The sequence below is a fragment of the Thamnophis elegans genome, chromosome 16, assembly GCF_009769535.1.
Source record: "Thamnophis elegans isolate rThaEle1 chromosome 16, rThaEle1.pri, whole genome shotgun sequence".
Taxonomy (NCBI): Eukaryota; Metazoa; Chordata; class Lepidosauria; order Squamata; family Colubridae; genus Thamnophis; species Thamnophis elegans.
The window spans coordinates 23,574,113-23,596,903 of NC_045556.1; the positions used below are offsets into that span (position 1 = coordinate 23,574,113).

General features: G+C 41.8%; 1 protein-coding gene across 1 annotated transcript in view; it reads left to right on the top strand.

Annotated features, from left to right (window-relative positions):
* Positions 1 to 5,648: 5,648 nt before the first annotated feature.
* Positions 5,649 to 22,791, top strand: part of PIAS1 (protein inhibitor of activated STAT 1) — an 81,352-nt gene continuing 64,209 nt past the window's right edge. The window contains exon 1 of the mRNA XM_032232689.1: positions 5,649 to 5,734. Within this exon, the coding sequence (XP_032088580.1) occupies positions 5,711 to 5,734 (24 nt within the window). The 5' untranslated portion in view covers positions 5,649 to 5,710. The remainder of the gene's footprint in view (positions 5,735 to 22,791) is intronic.

A 22,791-nucleotide genomic window follows, 5' to 3' on the forward strand; every position in this document is an offset into this window, starting at 1 on the left:
GGATTTCTGATAATAATGACAGATGTTTTAGAAGCAAAATTTAAAAGTAGAATTAATATTTAATAAAAATGATATCTACTATAAATATCTAGTCTGCCTTTCGTTATATTTTAATACATTAACTACATTACATATTTTATATGTGGCCCAAGACCAAGACAATTCCTCTTTACTCAATGTATCCCAGGGAAGCCAAAAGGTTGGACACACCTCTTGTAGATTAAGCAATTCTTTTGAAATCATATCTATGGTATTTTTATTTACAAGCCTCCTTCAAGGAAGGTGATGGTGTTGCTAATGGCCTTATGGTGTAAGTTTTGCCTTCTCTCTTCATGGAGCCTTTTCTATTAGGCCCTTAGTGATGGCTACCAAGATGTTCTTCTTATAACCCTACCTAGAGACATAGAGGTAGTTCTTGACTCATCACAAACTTTCCATTGCTGATCAAGACAGCTGGACCTGCTTTATGGCCTTTCTTGCCATAGTTGTCAGGTGAATCACTGCAGTGGTTAAGTTAGTAAAACGGTGGTTGAGTGAATTTGACTTCGCTTGTCAGAAGGTCCCAAAATGTGATCGAATGATGATCCTAGGACACTACAACCATCATGCCATAGTTGCCAAGGCTCTGAATTTTGATCATGTGACTCTAGGGATGCTACAATGGTAAGAGTGAAAAATGCTCCTTAAACCACTTTTTTTCAGTGCCCCTGTAACTTTGGTCACTAAACAAAAGGTTGCTTAAGTCACCAACTACCTATACATGTCTTCTAGATCGATCTCCAAAAATTAAAAATAAATTTCCTGAAACTATAGGACAGTAACATTGTTAGTCATAGTCTAACAACAAATATATATTACAACTGAAGTTATGCAATGCTTTTTGATAATTTATAAATTATTTTTGTCCAATCTATCAATGCTTGGAGCAGTGTTCCTAGAACAATTATGTATTTTACGCAAACTGTTTGTAGAAAATTGACAATCCAAAGGAGCTCTGCCCTTAGCAGCCTTAAAAAACCCCTACTCTTGGCATTCTTCTATTCTTTAATGTTGATTTAAATAGTTCTGTCCATTGAACTGAAAATCCACTGAAAATCAGCAACCTTCATTAGAGCCCAATTTGATTTGAAACGAAACTAAAAATTATTAGGTAGTTATATAATATGGTTGTTGCAGGACAATGTTATACAGTTCCTGGTACTCTGGTTGGGATCAAATTACAAGTCATGTTTTGCTGAATTGTGGCCAGTTAAAAAAGAAGTACACGGCTCCATTATAGCATGCTAGGCCAAAATCAAGCCATATTATGATTTAGAGCAACATGTTAATTCAGTAATCTAATTGTATATAAATGGCTAATAGTTACATGACTTTTAGGTCCTCCTGTATAGATTGAAAAGCAGAGTCAGAGTGTCACACTGTCAGCTGGTATTCGAGTGAATGAATGAGATACCATCAAGTTGGGTCTGATTCTTGATGACAAATGTTCAAAAACTTTAGTAATGATATGTAACTTTTATAAGGACATTCTAATAATCTCTTTGAGTCCCCCCTCCACCTTACCTGTTGTTTTTTCTTGCCATTAATTTGTTCAATACGCAAAGGACAAAAATCTTTTCTAGTTGAGGATAAAAAGCCCACGTGGGCAAAATAAAGTCAAGGTGGCAGCCATGTAATCATGCATGTAAAAAAGGGGTGGATATCAGGCTTCTGATCAACTCTTAGGAAAGAAAACCCTTGATTCCATAGATTCAGGGAAAATGTACCTTTACTAAGAAAAAAGTGAATGCAGCAAAAGTCAGGCAAGGTCTGAAGCATACACACGTGAAAATAACTGCAGAGCCCACACCCTCAGTAGTCAGGCAGACAGAGTCCAATCATTGGCTAGGAAGATGTTTTGGGAATGTCTCTAGTCCAGTCCAGGTGCTTTGTGCTGCCTTGTGCATGCCATTCCCAGGATGGTTGGCCTTCAAGATGTTAAACAACCCAGGCTGGCCTCTCGAGTCCAAGCCTCCCTGTCGATTCTCAGCAATTCCACTCTCAGACCTCCTGCACGCTTCCCCTCCCAAATGCCCATTGCTCCCTTCCTTCCCGTTTCCATGGTAGCTGGCAGCAAGCTTGAAGGAAAGGGATGATGGCCAGGCTGACACTCTGATCATGTGGGCAGAGAGGCCATGACTCTTTTGCTCCTATCCAACAACACCTGTTTTTAGCACATCATCTGGTTGCATTGTATATTCAAATTATGCAAATTTCTGTTTTTCTATATATCGGTTTTCCTTGCAGATTACAAATCCTTAAGGTTTGAAGATCTCTTTTTGGTTTTTCTTGCTATGGTCCTCATTTATACTTGATCATAGCACAAGTGGTCTACCAATATCAGTTCCCTTTTTGGCACCCTGATGTTCCTGTCATCTCATTCCCAACAAAGTAATGAAACAGCCTGACATTATCAGGTGAATCGCTATAAAATATATTGTCTTTACCATTTTAACACAGGGCATACATAGTATGTAAACTCGCCAATACATTCTGAGGACATATACTTTTATTTTTATAAATAAGTCAAGGTGCCAAACATAACTAATATTTTTTCCTCTTCCTATTTTTCTCCATAACACAATCCTATGTGGTTAGTTGCGCTGAGGGAGAGTGGGTAACCCAAAGACACTCAGTTGGCTTTTATATCTAAGTGGGACTAGAATTCAGTGTCCTGATGTCTAGCCAGTTTCCTTAAATCACTAGACCAAACTGGCTCTCAGGTTTCTCCCTTAGACAAAGTGGTGCACAAACAATTCTTCAACTTTATAGATGTATGCATAGTCTGTCTGCTGGAGTCCAACATTACAGATACAATAGCATGACACAAATTTCTATGTTCCTATTACAATAAAATACAAATGTGGTATTTTATCACATTTATTAATAACAAACTGCACTGATGATGTTATCTAGTTTGGTAATGAAACATCTGCAAGAAAAACCAAGCTCAGATGCATTGATGATGTTACCTACTTTAGCAAGAAAATGTTTGTAAGAAAACCATCAAGCTCAGAAAGCAACAAGGATCCACAGCTTAACCCTACAAATATTTTCTTCTACTGGTAAATAGCAGAGATTATCCTAGATCCCAATTGATAGTAGTGTTGCAGCAGATCGAGGTTTGCAATCTACTTATGAAAGACCAGGACTCGAGACCACGAAGGTGCAAGAGAAACAGGTTTATTTGATGCATTGAGTTCAGCGTGCTCACACACCAAAATCTGAACTGCCTGGGCTCTGCCCAGGATGCTACTTTTATGCCGTGTTCCACACTGTGCATTCTCAAGGCGTTTCCATACACCAGACAAACATGACATTTCGAAAAGGAGAAATTCATTTTGAAATGTTAGCTGTTTCACCTCTGTTCTATCTCTCACCCATGCCTGGCTTCCTGTGCCCCTCCTTTACAGCGTCTTGCCACACTGTTCAGCAGTATTTTTAATACTTATGAGGAAGTCAGAGTTGGAAGCTAAAAGTCAAAGTTAGAGAGAAAGTTCACTCAAGCTAAAGATCAAGCTAATATGAATTTATAAGGTCCATTCTATTAAGACCACCTAACCTGGCCAGCCACTGGTGGGTTTACCTGTGCACCCCCTCCTGCATCAGTAGCTCCTGGCCAACCCTACTTGAGGTCCCGAAGTCAGAAATTAGGGAGAATTGTCAGAGCTCCCTAGGAAATCTTGGGGCCGTTCTATATATGGTAGTGATGGCGCCGAGTGCTGAAAGCACATGGGAACGCAAATCCGCAGACCAATAATGCAATGCGTGTGCCCCCCAGCACATACAACCCCACCTGTGCATGCATGCGTAACCCCTTGCATGTGCTCCCTGCCCCCGCACATGCATGTGCACTGCCCCCCGCATATACGTGGCAGAGACCCGAAAACCAGCTGGCAGTTCACATGTGGCATAGGTTCGCCATCAGGATATATGGCCTCAAATCCCGTCTCTCCAAAGGAACTCTAGTCCCACTTCCTTGATGTCATCTAGCTATTTAATACTTATTGCTTCAAGAGGTTATCTTCCAGGCAGTTCCCCTCTAGTAGCTGCTCTCTAAACCTGATTTATGATAAGTACTCAAAAGGGTTTATCTGTTTATGTTTACCTGTTTAAATATTATTTTTTAAAATGCAACTTCTTGGCCCAGTAGTGTATAATGGTGTGATTCAGTCCCCTTTCCCCACATTTGGAGAAAAATCACATCAAGAGATTTTTAAAAAATCAAACTTTATTAAAAAAAAAAAAGTCAAGGAATTAAGAAGCCCAATTTGCAATATTCTTGGCAGGCCAGAAGATGGTAGTAGTTCAATTGATGAACAAGGAGAGAGTTCCCATTTCAATTTTAGATTTCTGATCAAAAAAAGTGAATTAAAATTCAACGCTGCAATTACATAGAAATTCTATTTGCATGGAGAAATGAGAACACAATAAGACAGAATTAAAATTTGACACAGCTTTGGACTAAAATAATTTACCTGAGAGATACCGAAGGAAAGTCCTCTGCTCCTTTTCTTCCTGGCCACAGCACTGTTGGGGAGATGAGCCCCCCCCAAAAGGTCTGCCAACTCAGCTCAACCTGTTTCTTTAACAGATTAACAAGAGTTAGAAGGCAGTTTGTAGGTCATCTAGTCCACCCCCACCCCTGCCCAAGCAGGAGACCCTACACCATTTCTAACAGAAGTGTCCAGTCTCTTCTTAAAAGCTTCCAGTGATGAACCTTCCACAACTTCTGAAAACAACTTCTGTTCCATTGAATATAGAATGAAATAGTTGGAAGGGACCTTGTAGGTCATCTAGTGCAACCCCCCTCCCCCGCTGCCCAAGCAGGAAACTCTATACCATTTCTGGCTGATGGCAGTCCAGTCTCTTCTTGAAAACTTTCAGTGATGAAGCTCCCATAACTTCTGAAGGCAACTTCTGTTCCATGGGTTGATTGCTCTCATTGTCAGAAAATTTCTCCTTATTGCCAGCTCGAATCTCTTCTTGGTTAGTTTCCATCCATTATTCTTTGTCCCGCCTTCGGGTGCCTTGGAAAACAGCTTGATCCCCTCCTCTCTCTGGCAGCCCCTCAAGTATTGGAAGAGTGCTATGGTGTCTCCCCTGGTCCTTCTCTTCATTTCTTGCTCCAGTTTCCTGCAGTTCTCTTGACTCTTTCTCCCTCTAGGAGGGGAAGCCTGGCAGAAGATGGCTACATTCAGATGCATAGCTTGTCCTACTTGGGGGCGGGGTCGTTGATGTGCCCCTGTGGTCATTCAGTCGAGCCCCTTAATTCATCAGAGGCTGCCCAGAGTCTCCAGGTGGCTCACAGCATCCCTCTGCGGCCATTGGCTGAGCTGCCGTGACGCCACGGAACCCGCCATCCTTTCAAGTGAACGCCCCCGCGGTAAAGAAGCGGATCGCGAAAGAGCGTCATCTCCAAAAAGGGCAGGTGAGCGATGGTGGGTTTCACCTCGCCCCACCCGGCCGTCAGCCCCAAGCAGCGCCCCTCATGCCGCCTCGCCCACGAGGAGGGAGCTCCCACTTCCCGGGCACCGCCGTCCCGCCCTGAGAGGGGACGGACAAAATGGCTGCCGCGCGCGCGCCGCGGATTCAAACGCCGGGCGCGGGGCGGGGGCGGGGAAGGCGGTCTCCCGGCGGGGTTCACTGCGCTTGCGCCCCGCGATTCAAGATGGCGGACAGTGCGGAACTAAAGGTAAAGGCGCAGTTGGGAGCCCCCCCGCCTCCCTCCGCGGCCACTCTCCGCCCCCGCCCCGGGCCGTTTCGGGGGGCGGCGGTGGGGGCGCCTCTGAGGCGGCGGGATCGGCACGAGCGCGGAGGAGGGGAGAGGGGCAAGGAGGACTGAGGAGGGCGCCCTCCTCCCCGGCTGCCTGGAGAAAAGACCCCCGGGGGCGCCTCTGCCGCCGCCTCGCCTCCCCCGGCCGCCTTCACCTCGCTGCGGGGCTGCCACTTCCCCGCGGAGAGCCGGGCTGGTCTCCTCCGGGCAGGATGGAGGCTCCCCGCGACCGTCCCCCGGTGGAGAGCGGAGCGAGCTCGGGACTTCTTTCCTGCTCCGGCTCTCCCCATTCCCGGGGCCCAACTCCTGCCTCAGATGCGGGGAGCCCGAGCCCGCCTGCCGCCCCCTCCCTCCCCCCCCTGGGGAACAGTGCCGGTTTTGCCACGGGAAAGGCTGGGAAAGTCTGTCGGGCGCTCGGGCTCGGGACGGGGGGCTGCTTGGCGGAAGCGGAGGGACGGAGTTAACCCCCCTCCCCAAGCTCATCGGCGCCTTCTTGTCCCACGGCTTCCCTTTCCCTTTGGCGGGCCTGGGGGAGGCAAAAGATTTCCTTCCTACTCCCTCGAAAGATGCGTGTGCTCGGGACGCCAATTGGGGTCGTGTGAACGCGGCGAGGGGCGCAATCAAACGGGCCGGGGGACGGGCGAGCGGCGTTGAGTTGGGGTCGGAGTTGCCAGAAAGTAAGCGCGGAGAAAGCGGGCCTTCCTGGGCTTCTCCCTCTCCGGACTTGGGCGCATTTCCTGGCTCTTCTCCCTCCGCTTGAAGTTGAAGGTTTCCCGAGCTCCCTGGGAGGCGAGCGGGGGCGGAAGGAAACTGGGTTCCCTCCTCCTCGAGAAGAAAGAAACCAAAAGTGGGGAATCTCACCGCCTCCTTTCCCCTCCCGAGGCTCCTTCTGAAGGGCCCAAGGAATGACAGCTGGAGGAAGGATGGGGACACCCATGAGAGAAAATAGTTTCAATGTCTCTGGGTGTTTAGCAGCATCTCAAGAAGTTTCTCTTTAAAGCAATAATATCCCTTTGGTCGAAAGAATGTTTGATGTAGGTATAGCATTCTTAGCGTTTCAATTTCCTGTTGGGATTGCATTGAAGGGTTTTGCAATAATATTAATTTCCTTTCCTTAATTATTCATATGTTTGATGGTGATAAAAGGATTTTGGGGTGGATATATTCAGTTGTAGTGCTTAATATTTTCATTTATTACAAAGCTAGCTAGTTTGCATGAAATACAGCCAATGCCTTAAGTGCAAAGTAAATGCTTAATTTAAAAAGTCTTTAGTGCAGATGAAAGGCTTTTATTTTCTTGTACAGAGTTTCAGTCTTTATAAGCCACAAGGTAAGTCAAATTTGTACATCAGCAGTCAGTCAGAGGTAATGTAAAAGCTTTCCAAACAGCAATAGTTGAAGCATGCTACATTAGATGCTTGATGTAGGTTTAAATTGGGATGAGGCTGCAAGGGAAGACAGGATAGTTGTGAGATGGATAACAGGTATCTAATAATTAACAATTATAATGTGTTGAAAACCTATTGTGCTTGCTGAGACTTATTGAGATTTTTGATGTACCAGTGCCAGAGGGCCTCTAGGTATCTATAAAGATCTTTTTTCATTTGGACTCTTCAACTGTGCTTTGATCCTTCAGGAGTTTGTATACAGAGTGATGGCTGTTTTCTTTGAATGGATCCTATTTATTACCTCCCTCTTGCCTTTTGTGCTTTGAAGAGCAGAGTGGAATTTTGCTGGTCTGGAAATAAGAGTATTTTTAAAAAAAACATTGTTGTAGCCAGCTGTTGTAAAGCATTAAAACATTTATCTGTTTTCATTCACGCTTTGAACTGCTTCGTTAATCTTGTCTCTGATTGGCTGAGATGATGGGCTTATTAGGGAATGGTTTTAAAACCTGGCTGTTTTAGATGGCAAAACATTCCTCCTTTTCTCTCTCTTCAAGGTCCTGTGGAGAAAGCAAATTTATATGTGAGGGCTATACATTTTTTTCCTTCTGTAAGCGTGAGAAAATTACTCAAAATAATAACGTTGAAAGCACTTTTTAAGACCTGAAATTTTCCCCGCCTTCCCTACTATCTATCTTTTCTCCTGCTCATTTGCCAACATTAGGTGTTCTGTTCTCTCTGTAGCATCTGTCTCTGACTTTGATTTTTATTGCTGTCTTTGGTATTAACATAAAGTTTAAAACATGATATTGTTTTTTAACATTTAACACAAACTCAAGGCAATCTACAGAGTATGGATATGGACTATGTAAATGACGGAGAAAGTCTGATCTGGTGGTAATACTTCTGTGGGCAAATAGCTCCAAATAGCCTGACCCTCTGTTTCTATCAGACTTGACTGTTTTGAGGTAGGAAAAGAATCTTACAAAGATTGCAAAATATTTTACTACAAATCTTTTATATGCACATGTTTATGTCGACATTTACATTTAGAATAGAATAGAGCTGGAAGGGACCTCGGAGGTCTTCTAGTCCAGCCCCCTGCTCAAGCAGAGGAACCTGTACTATTTCAGATAAGTGACTGTCTAGAGATTCTTCTTAAAAACCTCCAGTGATGGAGTGCCCAAGACTTCTGGAGGCAAGCTGTTCCACTGGTTAATTGTCCTCACTGTTGGAAATTTTCTCCTTAATTCCAAGTTGCTTCTCTCCTTGATTAGTTTCCAACCATTGTTTCTTGTCTTGCTTTCTGGTGCTTTGGAGAAAAATTTGACCTCCTCTTCTAAGTGACTATCTAGACCAGTGGTTCTCAACCTGTGGGTCAGGACCCCTTTGGGGGTCGAACGACCCTTTCACAGGGGTTGCCTAAGACCATCGGAAAACACATATTTTCGATGGTCTTAGGAACTGAGACACCAATTTTATGGTTGGGGGTCATCACAACATGAACTGTATTAAAGGGTCGCGGCATTGGGAAGGTTGAGAACCACTGATCTAGACTCTAGTCTCTTCTTAAAAACCTCCAGTGATGGAGTGCCCACGATTTCTGAAGGTAAATTTATACAAACAATAAAGAATATAAACTGTTTTTAAAAATTAAGAGCCACTTTGATGTAGTATTTAAAATACTGATCTAGAAACGAGAAGATTGGGAGATTTTTGGGCTTCTTTAGGCATGAAAACTGCGTAACTTTGGGCCCGTCATACTTTCTCAACTCGGCCCCCTTCGCAGGATCGTTGTGAGGAAAATAGGCAGACGTATTAGATAGGGTCACAATCTTGAGATAACCAAAACATATATTTTAAAAAGGTAGGATAAAAATAATGATGATATTATGTGGGAAGGTTATTTAGATATTCTATATCCAAGTTGTGTTGAGTTTTCTAAGTAAGTATCTGTTTTTAAAGGAAACTCTTCCAAGGCTTGTTATTGGAGCATCCAAGAACAAGGTGGTAGCCAGGAGTCCTTAAATTACTGTATGCATTCCTGTGAAATTGCACACTGTTTTCAGTTTTGACTTTTCTGCTGGAGGGATAAAACTGGTCAGGCTTAACAGGATGAGCAGATGGGAAAATATTCCCTCCCCTTTTTTAATTTGGGAAGGTAATTTAAATTCAAGATGAGCTACTTTTGTTTATATTTGGGATTGCTTTTAAATGGACAATCAAGCCTGTTTCCAATCTGCAGGGAAAATATCTGTTGCATGGTTGGAAGTTTTTTAAAACGTCCTATATGTCTTTGCATATTGTGTATAGTTTGAATTAATATTACAGTTCAGAGATAGATAGCACTTCTTGAATGCTAAAGTTACAGATAGGGGTCTGAGAAATCCTTTTTGAAAGTGGGAAGGCAAACATTGTCTTAAGGAATGGCAAATAGTTACATGTTCCAAGGGGCAAAATCAAATTTAGATTGCATCAAATATTGGTATTATTTTCCTTATAAAATTATGTTCTAGTCTGCACCAGTCAGATGCCACCTCAAGTAAAGTACGGTATATGCCCTAATTGTGGATTGTCAGAGAATTGGACTCTAATAAGAAAAGCTTGTGGAAATGGGGTATGTTTAACTTTGTGACAAAAAGTCATAATGCAATCATAACCACCCTCTTCAAATACCTTAAGGGTTGTCACACAAAGAAAGCAAAGACCTGTTCTTTGTAATTTAGGACAATATATACTGTAATATATTTAAATTACCGGAAGGAAGATTTTAGCTGAGGTTAAAAAAAACTTCCTGTTGTAAGGGCAGATTGAGAAAGAGGCTTAGGAAAGTGCTGCTCTTTTCTGGCTAGAACATAGAATAACAGCATTGGAAGGGACCTTGGAGATAATTATGTATGACTTTCAAATTTTAATAAGAGTTTTAATTTACAGAATACAGTATAATAGGCTTGGAAGGGAGCTTGGAGATCTTCTTGTCCAAGTCCCTGCTCAAACAGGAGAGCCTGTACCATTCCAGACAAGCGGATGTCCAGTCTCTTTCTGAAAGACTACAGTAATGGAGCACCCACAGCTTCCGAAGGCATTCCATTGGTTGATTGCTCTCACCATTAGGACATTTTGGAGTACACATTCATTAGGTTGTAATTTGCATTTCTGCACTAAGCAGGCAATTGGACTCTGGCTCCTTCCGATTCTGACCCCATAATGTTACTGTGATTGCAGTTGCATGCAGTTCCCAAAGGAAGTAAGCTGGAATGAACAGCTGCATTTTTTCATCTCCTACGACTTTCCATGACCCATGGAAACTGCTGCTTGTAAGGTACACAATTTCCCACTTTAGGTTTGCAAGCAGTATCAATGACAACTCTTTATCCTTTTCACATCAATAAAGGCGTAAAAATAAAATAACTGACTTTTTTAGAGTATTGTCCATGCTTTCCCATTTGGTACCCACATATCAGATTTATTTTGGGATGTATCCAGGCAAAGGTGCAATGAATTTAAATCAACAAGACTTGGGTTATGTCTGGGTTCTATGGATTTCTCAAAATAATGTGCTCTAGATTCAACCCACTGTATTTCATACAATTTCTAAAGCCACTAATTATATTTCTGGTATTTCTGGTTTACTATATGTTGTCTTAGTAAACATCAGTTTTCAGTTACTACACTGTCTCCAGATTGTTTTTAAATTTTGTAAACTTTGGTACTGTGCTTCAGATGGAAAAGAAAAAAAACCATCTAATTGTATCTACTGTTGGTGAGGAAACTGCTTTAGTTGCTCTGTTGTGTTTTTGAGAATCATGGGAATTCTGTACTCTTTGGCATGCTTTTTAAAATGTTGTCTTATTTTGCTAAATATTAAAGCAGTTATTAGATGGTATCTGTAAGTGACTCTGGTATTTTGTGATTTTTTTGTCATTAGCGATTATTTTACAGCTGGAAAACAAATCCAAAGTTTTGTGATACCAGATTTATAAAGATTTGTATAAAGAAAAAGAATAATACCAGTTTTAATTGGTGTGTAAACCTTATAATATATTTGGGGTGGGTATCATATAACTAATGTCATGTAACTGAGAATTTAATTTGAGGGATGCTTACATTAATAGTAAATATAAAAACATGTATTTAAATATGTTAAATTCACACTAATTTAACTTTGGCTGTATCGTTTTAATATCCAAACCTGATATGTCAAGTTCAAGACCATTAGAGTTTTAATCATGAAAAAAGGCTATTCTAGAAGTAGATGGCAGGAAGTCAGAAGAAGCTGAAAACCACAAGCCATATGAAAGCTGTCAGTGCAGTGAGGAAGGGAATTCACATTATTAGACTATTTCAAAATGTTATGGGGTGCATGTTAATTTTCCATTTCAAGCCATTAATTCTGGAAATTTAAATAAAGTGACACCAAAATGGCTAGAATGCAAAATAAAACAGACAGTTTGGTGACAAAACTGGAGATATGGGAACTGACTTTCACCCTAGAGATACTGATTTTCAGTTTAAAAATAATAATAATTTGTTCCATCAGGAAACTTAGAGGAGCAGGACTGAAATTTGAGGTTAATAGAAACACTGTAAGGACAAATGAGTTTAAATTTCAAGGACCAAACAAATCTAATCTTAAGGTTCTGAAGATTCTAACCATCAGTCGTCAAATCACAAGGGTTCATTTAGTGACCATTCAAAGTTACAACCTCAATGAAAAAGGGACATGATCTTTTTCACATTTACGACTTGCAGCATCCCCATGGTCACATAAAGAAAACTGGTTCATATTTATGACAGTTGCAGTGTCCCAAGGTCATATGATCCCCTTTTGCGATCTTCTGACAAGGAAAGTCAATGGGAAAGCAAGGTTCACTTAACAACCGTGTTACTAATTTAACAGTTGCAGTGATTCATTTAACTGTGGCAAGTGGTTGTAAAATGGAACAAAACAAATTTCATTCATTTCATTTTCATTTATTAAATTTCTATGCCGCCCAATCCCGGAGGACTCCGGGCGGCTTACAGAAATGAAAAAAAATTAAAAAGAATTATTAAAAACAATGGGACACAAGTTAAAAAGGGAACACAACAAACATTCAATCAGGAGGGGACTGGACCTCAATCAAGGGGTCAACAGCCCCAAGCCTGCCGGAAAAGCCAGGTTTAATGGCTTTGCGAAAGGCCATGAGAGTGGGTAGGGCCTGGATCTCAGGGGGCAGCTCATTCCACAGGGCCGGAACGGCAACAGAGAAGGCCCTACTCCTAGGCATCGCCAGCCGGCATTGTCCCGCTGACGGCACCCGGAGAAGGCCCATCCTGTGCGATCTTATTGGTCTGAGGGAGGTATGTGGCAGAAGACGGTCTCGCAGATACCCAGGTCCTAGGCCATGTAGGGCTTTAAAGGTGACAACCAGCACCTTGAATTGTGCTCGGAGACCAATGGGCAGCCAGTGCAGCTCGCGGAGGATAGGTGTGATATGGGTGTACCTTGGCACACCCAGTATCGTTCGCGCAGCTGCATTATGGACTAATTGTAGTCTCTGAACACTTTTCAGGGGCAGCCCCAAGTAGAGCGCATTACAGTAATCCAGTCTTGAGATGACGAGGGCATGAGTGACTGTCTGAAGTGCCTCCTGGTCCAAATAGGGCCCCAATTGGTGCACCAGGCGAACCTGGGCAAAGGCCCCCCTGGTCACAGCCGACAGGTGGTGTTCCAAGGTCAGCTGAGGGTCCAGGAGGACCCCCAAATTGCGAACCCTCTATGAGGGGGGCAATTTTTCTCCCCCCAGGGTTAAGGACGGACTGGATGGACTGTCCTTAGGGAGCAACATCCACAGCCATTCGGTCTTGTCAGGATTGAGTGCCAGTTTGTTCACTCCCATCCAGACCCTAACAGCTTCCAGGCACTGGCGCATCACTTCCACCGCTTCACTGAGTTGGCATGGGGCGGACAGATACAACTGAGTATCGTCCGCATACTGATGGTATTTAATCTTGTGCCGGCGGATGATCTCGCCCAGTGGCTTCATGTAGATGTTAAATAGGAGAGGGGACAGGACCGACCAATGCGGCATCCCATAATTGAGGGGCCTAGGAGTCGACCTGTGTCCTCCGACCAACACCGACTGTGACCTGTCGGAGAGGTAAGAGGAGAACCACCGTAAGACGGTGCCTCCCACTCCCACCTCTTCCAGCCGTCGCAGAAGGATACCATGGTCGATGGTATCGAAGGCCGCTGAGAGGTCAAGGAGCACACTGACAGAGAAATGCCCTCTGTCCCTGGCCCGCCAGAGATCATTGGTCAGTGCGACCAAAGCAGTTTCGGTGGAGTAACCAGGCCTGAAACCAGACTGAAAAGGGTCTAGATAATCTGCTTCATCCAAGGTCCGTCGGAGTTGGAGGGCCACCACCTTCTCAACAACCTTCCCTAAGAACGGGAGGTTGGAGACTGGGCGATAGTTTTTAAAAATAGTTTGGTCCAGAGAGGGCTTCTTGAGGAGGGGTCTCACCACCACCTCCTTAAGAGGCCGTGGAAAGGATCCCTCCATCAAGGAGGCGTTCGTAATTCTCTGGAGCCAGCCTCGTGTTACCTCCCTGCTGGTCGAGACCAGCCAGGAGGGGCACGGATCCAGTAAACAGGTGGAGGCACTCATCGCTCCCATGGCCTTGTCCACTTTATCAGGGATGACAAGCTGGAACTCATTCCAGAAAGTCTGAGCAACACCCTCCCTTGGCAACTCGGCTGGTTCTGTCCAAATGGAGTCTAGGTCTGTCCGAATCTGAGCGATTTTGTCCGACAGAAACTGAACAAACTCCTCAGCTCGACCCTGCAAGGCATCCCCCTTTCCCCCCCCATTCAGGAGGGAATGGGTTATCCTAAACAGGGCGGCTGGGCGAGATTCTGCGGACGCAATAAGAGCGGAAAAATGCACTGCTCTTAGCAGTGTTCGGTCGGATTTGGAGTTACTAGCCCTCCAGCGTCGCTCTAGGAGTCTCTTTTGGCGCTTCATCTCCCGGAGTTCCTCAGTAAACCAAGGAGCCCTCCTGGATCCATTGCCGCGGAGATGCCGCAAAGGCGCAATCCGATCCAGGGCCCCAGTCACCGCTATGTTCCAAGCCGCGACCAGGGACTCTGCCGGATTGTGGGCAAGAGTCAGGTATCTCCCCAAGCTCCTTCTGAAAACCCAACGGGTCCATCAGGGGTCTGGGGCGGAACCACTTAATCGGTTCCACCTCCCTCCGGTGGGGAAGTAGCTTCCAAAAATCAAGCCTCAACAGGAAGTGATCCGACCATGACAATTGCGAGATGTCTATTTCCCTTAACTCAAGATCACGTCTCCACTGCCCCGAGAGAAACACTAGGTCAAGTATGTGTCCCGCTCTATGAGTCGGGTGACAGAAATTTTGGGCTAAATTGTGGTTGTAAGTTGAGGATTACCTGTATTATTCTGGAGAAATCCAGGAAGACTGAGAAGTGACAGATTATTGAAGAAGAGCAAATATCCTTAAAGTATCTTCAAAAAGATAACAAGGTAAATATATTCAACCTGTCAGTTTGATTTTGATACCCAGGCAAGATTCTAGAATAGGTTGCTCTAAGGACTGTGGAAACTATTCCGTAGTTATCAGAATTCAGTACTAATTTGTCAAGAACAAATATTACTCCAGCAAACTTTCTCTAGATTATTTACTGAATTGATGGTGGAAGCACTGCAAATATAATATACCCTTAGCAAAGTATCAGAGACCCTAATTAGCAGGCTTGTTAGGGGTGGAATGATGGCATGATAATTAAGTGGGTATATAGCTGGCTCAAAGTTGTTTTTGCCTGCCTGTCCTCATCAAATTGGAGAGAGACACCCAAGAGAGCCAGCTAGTGGGGAGCCACAAGGTTGGTCCTGGATCTCTTGCTCTTCAATGTTTGCATTCATGATTTCTTGGGAGGGATTGCTCACCATATTTGTAGACAATAACATAATTGGCAGGATAGCTAAAGCCCCAAGACAGGGTTGGCAAACATTTTTCTCTAGGACCAAGTCTTGCCCCTCCTCTACATCTGCAGGCACAGCTGGCAGGTCTTCAGCTCAAGGAGTGTGGTAGCCATTGGACAATGCTGAGACACCAACAAGGAGGCTGTTGTCCGGCTACCCCTGCTCAGGAGACTCTGGCCCCAGTCCTCTGCCATAACCTGGATGCTCAGCTGAGCCTTAGGTCTGGCATTCTGCTACCGCCTGCCCCTCTGCTCGTGGCCCATAAAAATGCAGCCAGAAATAACATTGAGCAATGATCTTGGTAGTTTAGCCCATGGGTGTCAAACTAGATCAGCATTGTAGTTCTCTGTCGGGTGCGGGGGGCTGGGGGTGACGGGAGATGGGATGCCACATTTAGTGCAAGGCCTGTTGTGGGAAAATGTGGCAGCCCTGAGGATCCAAAGAGAAAGATGGCCTCCAGGGCTGACAAGACGCCTCCTGTAGTACTTTGTCAGCCAAAATGGGTCACGGGGATGTGCATTCCTCCCGTTGCCCATTTTCGGCTGGCAGAAGCACCGCAGGCGGTCCTTTGATATTTCCAGGCCTGCCCTGCAGGCCAGATCTAAGCCAAATTTGGCTCACAGACCTTGAGTTTGACACCCCTGGTTTAGACAAATGAGCTGAATTTTTTTTAAAAAAGTTTATAGTTCTCCATTTAGGAAACAAAAATCAATTGGTCAGGGATTATAGTACATTCACTCCGCATTTAGCAGTACTTCAGTTTATTTTATTTATTTATTAAATTTATTTGCTACTCATCTCACCATGGGCTACTCTATTTAGCGACCATTCACAAATATGACAGTAATAAACAGCAATAAAAATCATTTTCTGACCAATGCACACATACACAATCCAATTTCATGTGCTTGATAACAATGCATGATGCAGTGAGAGTAATCCTAGTGTGACTGTAGAAGATAACTTGATCTAAATGAAACAGCAGCAAACAGTGATCTACACAGTGTCTTCTCTGTGTTCATTTAGCGACCATTTCACGAAACAACCTGATTGTTAGAATGGAACTTGGTCACTAAACAAGCAGTGGGTGTAGTAGATTTCAAATAGAACATGAGCTAGCAGTGTAATGTAGCTACAAAAACACAGTGTTAGGTGATGAGCTATGATGAGGCAGTGTTTAGAGTGGCCTCAATTTTTGATGACAGTACCTAAAAATCCTAAAATAAAATTGAAGGAGGATATGTGCTATATAGTGAAACTGGAAAGAAACCTTGATGAGGCCCGTTGTCCTGAAATATATTTTGGGTCTTGAAATGAATATTGTATATGGCTGTGAGGCTGGAAGGATTAGGTACCCTATAAAATTAAATAGAGGTAGAAGTTTGGCAGCAAAATGAGGGCTGGATACCTTAAAATGGCCGTAATTCCTCAATGGTTAATGCCACACTTTTGTCAAACCCCCTGAATTAAAGCTGAAAGATTTCACTTTGCTCATATCTTGGGTGGTCCATTTCAAGGTCAGTGGCAGTGCACAGAGGCCAAATGCTAAAAAACTTATCATTACCCCAACATATGCAGACCTGGTTGTATAAGGTGGTTAAGACAGATAAGTGAAACTGGTGATTTTAATAAGAAAGTAAAGCTAGAAGGCTGGGAAGAGAGTTGGACTTATAAGGCACATGGACATTACATTAAGCTTGGTTTATGCAAGAGGGCTGGTTCTCTTTGATAGCCATGTGGCCTTCAATCTGTCAACCTGTAAAAGCTGATAAAAGAGCAACTTCCTTATAGCTTTTGCATTCACTTTAATTTAGAAAAAAGTCTCCCAATTCAGTAGAGATGGCAAGGTTCCTTTTTTTCTGTATTGTGTCACATTGATTCTTGTCGCTGAGAGCATACAGCCTGATAAATTATGGTGCCTTTCATTTATATCCTCTGGGATCATATCTAGCAAAGTATTTATGGTTTTGATTCAAATTTTATTCCCATAATTTTCTGAATGTTTCTGAATTCTGCCATCTTTCTAAGGTTCCTACTTTAAAATTGCTTTTTATTTTTACAACTTATAGTTGGCATAATTACTAATTCAGATGAATATTACTCTATCAAAAGATTTTTCTCTAACAATTGCTAGGGAATAACTTAACTATTATTCCAAATGAAAGCCTGTACTGTATGTTCTATGCTTCATAGAGGACATAAGAGTCCTGTTAAAGAAAATAAATCAAATAGGAAACTCATCCACTGATCTTAGTCTGCATAAAATAGTTGAATAGGAAAACAGTTTAAGATTAGACCCTAATGAATTTTCTGAAAATATTTTACACTACCAGAGCACTGTAGATTTGTTGTACTTCAGTTAAACAAAATTAAAATATATGCAGTTTTAATTTTACCATTTTTAGATATTTATTGTTTTAACAGTAACTAAAAATAATTGAACTATTTACACAAAATTCAACAAGGCATACATAAATGTTCTTTAAATATTATGCATAAAGTATATTAGCTCCTTTTTGATGAAATGGGGTAAATAGTAAAAAACAACATTTATACCTACAGTGAATATAGAAAGTTGCATTCTCCTATTAAAAAATTTTGAGATATAAAAAAAGAAATCATTTGAGAATTCTTTCTACTTTTAATAAAACTTATAATATAGTTGCATAAAGATGCATACTCTTAAACTAATACTTCATTGAAGGGCCTTTTAATGTTATTCAGTCTTGGGGTAGGAGCCTATCAGCATGGCACACTTTGCCTCAGGACCTCTGCCCACTCTTCCTTGCAGATGTGCTCCAGATCTGTCAGATTGCCTCTCCTGTTCACCCCACAGACTTTCATCTGGATTCAGGTTCTGGCTGGGCCATTCCAAAACTTCCATCATCTTCTGATGAAGCCGTTCTTTTGTGGATTTGGAGGCATACCTTGGGCCAGTGTCGCGTGAAAGGTGAACTTCAACTTCAGCATTTTAGCAGAGGCCTGAAATTTTGTGTCAAAATTGACCGATATCTGGAACTGTTCATATTTTCTTCCATCTTGACTGTAGCCAGGCTTGGATATTTTTTCTTTGTAAGCAAAAGCTTCCATCTTGCCATCCTATCCCATAGCCCAGACCGAGGAAGAATACGGGAGATTGTTGTTACATAGAGCACACAACCAGTACTTGCCAGAAATTCTTTCACGTTGCTTGGCAGTCTCTTAGACCAGTTTTCTTCTTGCTTTTTTGTTTCTTAATCAATTTTGGAGGAACATCTAGGAACGTCTAGTTCTTGGTAATGTCAGTGTGCCATATTTTCTCCATTTGTTGATGATTGCCTTCATGTCCAATAGTATCTCTAATGCCTTAGAAAAAATTTTTGTACCGTTCTCCTGACTGATGAGACTGATGACTCTTCCCGCAATGAGATTCCGTTGATGCTTTGTAAACTCTTTGCAGACCACGTTTTTTGTTGTAAGAGGCAACTGAGTGAAAGTCAGAAAAATCCTAGAACAGCTGAACTTTGTAACAGAGTTACTTTAATTGGTGGCAGACGTGCTCTAACTACTGTTTCTATCATTTTGAATATGATTGGTTAATTTTGGACACAGCCACACCAAGGTGTGAACACTTATGATGCCATGTTATTGTAAGTTTTTATTATCTCCCCCCAAAAATTTCAGTTTGTTTTTCAGTTGAATTCTACAGCTGATATGTTATAATAAAGGTGGAAAGAATTCTGAAGTGATTTATCTTGACTTTTTTTACATCTCAAAAACCTTCTGAGCATTTAATGGGTGCGTAGACTTTCTGTACCCAGTGTATTTAAAAGAACTGAAAGAAACTTAACACTAATTTGAGCATGCTTTGAGCACAAATAAATTTACTATCTTTCAAGCATTAATTGACCAGTATGCATTTTCTTAGTTGCTTAGTTGTTTAATAATGTAGTGAACAGCATATTATTACAATTAGTTTTGTTATTGATATGAGGTTTTTTATATTCTACAGTCTATCATTGAAGCTCTCTATGGAAATTGTGTTGATGTAAGGACAGAAGCCAAAGGAAGCCTGGGGAGAGGGGCTGTAAAATGGCTTCCCTGGCATTGACATGGCAACTTATTCAAGTTTTAACAAAATATTTCTGCAAAAAGGCTTGGAACTCTTGGACAGCCAGAATGAAGCTCTGCATAGCACCTAGAATCTCATTGGAACATTGACTATAAGCAGCATAAAATTTAATATATACAGCAGAATACCCTGAATATTTCAAATTATAAAATTATGAAAAATATATTTATCTACCGTGAAAGCTATACAAAAATCAAGTAGCAGTTCTGTCCTGCTAATGTGCAGATTCAAGGAACCTCACAAAGAGTATAAAAAGAACATTTCACAAATTGTCAAGAACTGTCAAGAAAATCTAAAGCTTGAAAATGTCAAAAATATGGAAAATTGTGCAACATTTTAAAGTTCAGGGTAAAAAGATCAAGGATATGGTCATACCTTTACACTAAAAAATGGATAGGATTGCAAAAAAAAAAAAAAGTACAATCGTGAAAAAGTACACTCCACTAAAATTTTTGTCTTTTCAATATATTTCAATATACAGGATAGATATTTGATCTTCATTTCAAATGAGCCGTGGTGGCCCAGTGGTTAGAGTGCAGTACTGCAGGCTTTTTCTGTTGACTGCCAGCTGCTTGCCATTTGGCAGTTTGAATCTCACCAGGCTCTAGGTTGACTCAGCCTTCCATCTTTCTGAGGTTGGTAAAATGAGGACCCAGATTGTTGAGGACAATATGCTGACTCTGTAAACCCACTTAGAGAGGGCTGTAAAGCAGTATTTGAGTCTAAGTGCTATTGCTATTTCAACAGCACTGATAGATATAATGAATATCATGTATCATTTCCCCTTTTCAGTCCATTGTATAATTAAAGAAACAAATACCAATTTTTCATGTAGAAATACTAAACGTACCCCTACATTTACCACTAATACATATATCTAAAATTAGAATCAGGGGCACCAGATTAGATGAAAATGTTTAGCAATAGCAATAGCACTCAGACTTATATACCGCTTATATACTGAGTACAGGACAGATGATTACAGATGATCTGGGAGAAACATGTCTTACTGAAACCTTAAACATTTCGTTTGATTTGCTTTTTCTTGTTGAAGTGCATGATACCATCATGCCTAGCTGAAAAGAGTTATCTGAGATCTTCAGAAAGAACATTATAGAAGTCTATGAATCTGAGAAGGGTTAGGGATTTTAAAAGATTGCCAAATCATTGCCCATCGGTCATTCTACTGTTCTGAAGATCTGTTACAAGTGAAGAAGATTTCAAAGAACTGCCAAATTGCCCAGCCAGGCCATCTGAGTAAGTTAATCCTGAGAACAGAATGCAAGATAGTGAAAGAATTATCCAAGAATCCCAGAATTTTATCACATGACTTACAGATAGCTCTCACCACCATTAATGTCAGAGTCCGTCAAACTACCATTAGAAAGAAGTTGCAAAAATGAAATCTACATGGGAGGTGTGCCAGGAGGAAACCTTTGCTGTCCAGAAAGAACATGAGGTCAAGAATAAAGTTTGCATATAAACACCTACATGAGGATCAGGATGTTTGGAACAATGTGCTCTGGACAGAAGAGATAAAGTTGGTTATTTTGTCATAGCATCAGAAGTCATCTCAGGCAAAACCCAAATGCAGCCTTTCATCAGAAGAACCTCATGGCAGCTGCAAAGCATGGTGGTAGAATGTTATGGTGCAGGTCTGCTCATCATAGAAATCCGTATGAATTCTCCATCCAGAGGGGCTTGAGGATAAAGTGACAGCATCCTTCAACCAAGAATGGCTGGGGAAAAAGGAAGATTCTGGAATAGCCAACTCAAAGCCCAGCTCTAAACCCCATTGAGATGCTGCAGAATGATTTTAAATGTGCTGTGCTGCAAGAAACCCCATCAACATCATGGAGAGAAAAGAATTCTGCATGGGGTGAGAACCCTCCCGGTTGATGTCACTATTAGACCATTATAAAAAATGTCTGTTGTTATTGAGAGGGCAATAACAAGCAGTAAAGCCAAGCATATTTTAAAAGATTGCCAAATCATTGCCCATCAGTCATTCTACTGTTCTGAAGATCTGTTATAAGTGAAGAAGATTTCAAAGAACTGCCAAATTGCCCAGCCAGGCCATTTTTTCACAGAAGGAAGGACATATCTGTTTTTGTTGACTAAATGATTACAAAACCATTTTTGTTCAATTATATCATTTTTACAGTATATATTATTTGAATAAAGACCATATTTACTGTATTTTTCAGAGTATAAAACATACCTGTTCCCCTCAAAAAGAGGCTGAAGATCTGGGTGCGTCTTATACACTGAATACAGCATTTTTGCCTCCCCAAACCCCACCCCTTCACCAAATGGCTGTGCATAGCCTTTAGGAGGCTTTCAGAGAGCTCCTGGGCGCTGAGGAGGGCAGAAATGAGCAAAAAAAACACCCGGTTTTTTTGCTCAATTTTGCCCCAGCCCCCAGGAGCACTCTATAAGCTTCCTTTTGGACAAAATACCCTTTTTGGACAAAAAACGGGCCGTTTTTTGCTCATTCCCCCCCTCCCCCGGAACACTCTACAACCCTCCATTCATGCCCTTAAAAAAAAAATGGGCCCGTTTTTGGGAGGTTTGCAGAGTGCAAAAACTTTTTTTTAAAAATTTGCCTCTTCCAAATTTTGGTGTGTCTTATACTCCGGTGTGTCTTATAGCTGAAAAATATGGTATGTTTCCACATACATCGCCTGGTCATATTTTGTCAGATGAGCGACATATAATATAAACAAACAAACAAAACAGAACTTTATATGGGATGTACTTACTTTTTCACATGACTGTATAGAAACCAAATTGTCAGCTCCAAGGCCTGGAGTTGCCATTCAGGGGAGAAGACTGTGATGATAGGTGATAATAGTTTTTTTAATTGACAATTAGTTCTTGGTGCAAATACAAGAGAATATGTGATATGTACTTTAAAAATAAACACTGGTCCTTACATCTTCTTTTAATCCAGAACTTTCAGATTAATGTAACACCAGAAACTATCCATTTGATACCATAAATTAATTTCCAAGCAACTTGGTAAAATATATTAAGAAAACTTGAGATTTAAACATATGGAAAACATATGCTGAATAAAAAATAGCAGGTATGTTTTTAAACATTTGGAATTTTCAAAAATAACATCAGTGATATGTAGATAAATGATACTGTTTATTTGGATTTGAGCAACATCCCTCCCCCAAAAACCTCTGTGTAAACTGACTGTTGGAAGAATAGAGGCAGGTGTACAAATAGTTCTTGCTATGGATGGAAGGCATTAAACAGTGGGGTTGTGAAGAGCTGGCTGGTATTGTTTGCTGTGGCCTTAAGAAGAAGCTGAGAGGGGAATCGGTCCTAGAAAAATCAAAATATGAGTTGTGAAAACTAAGTAGTCTATGAAAAGCTGTAAAATAGGGTTTCTGAATAGATTTAATGACTGCAAAATAGCAGATGAGAAATTTTGAATGCTAGAAAAAAGAATCCTCCTGAAGGCAGGAGGAGCTCTCT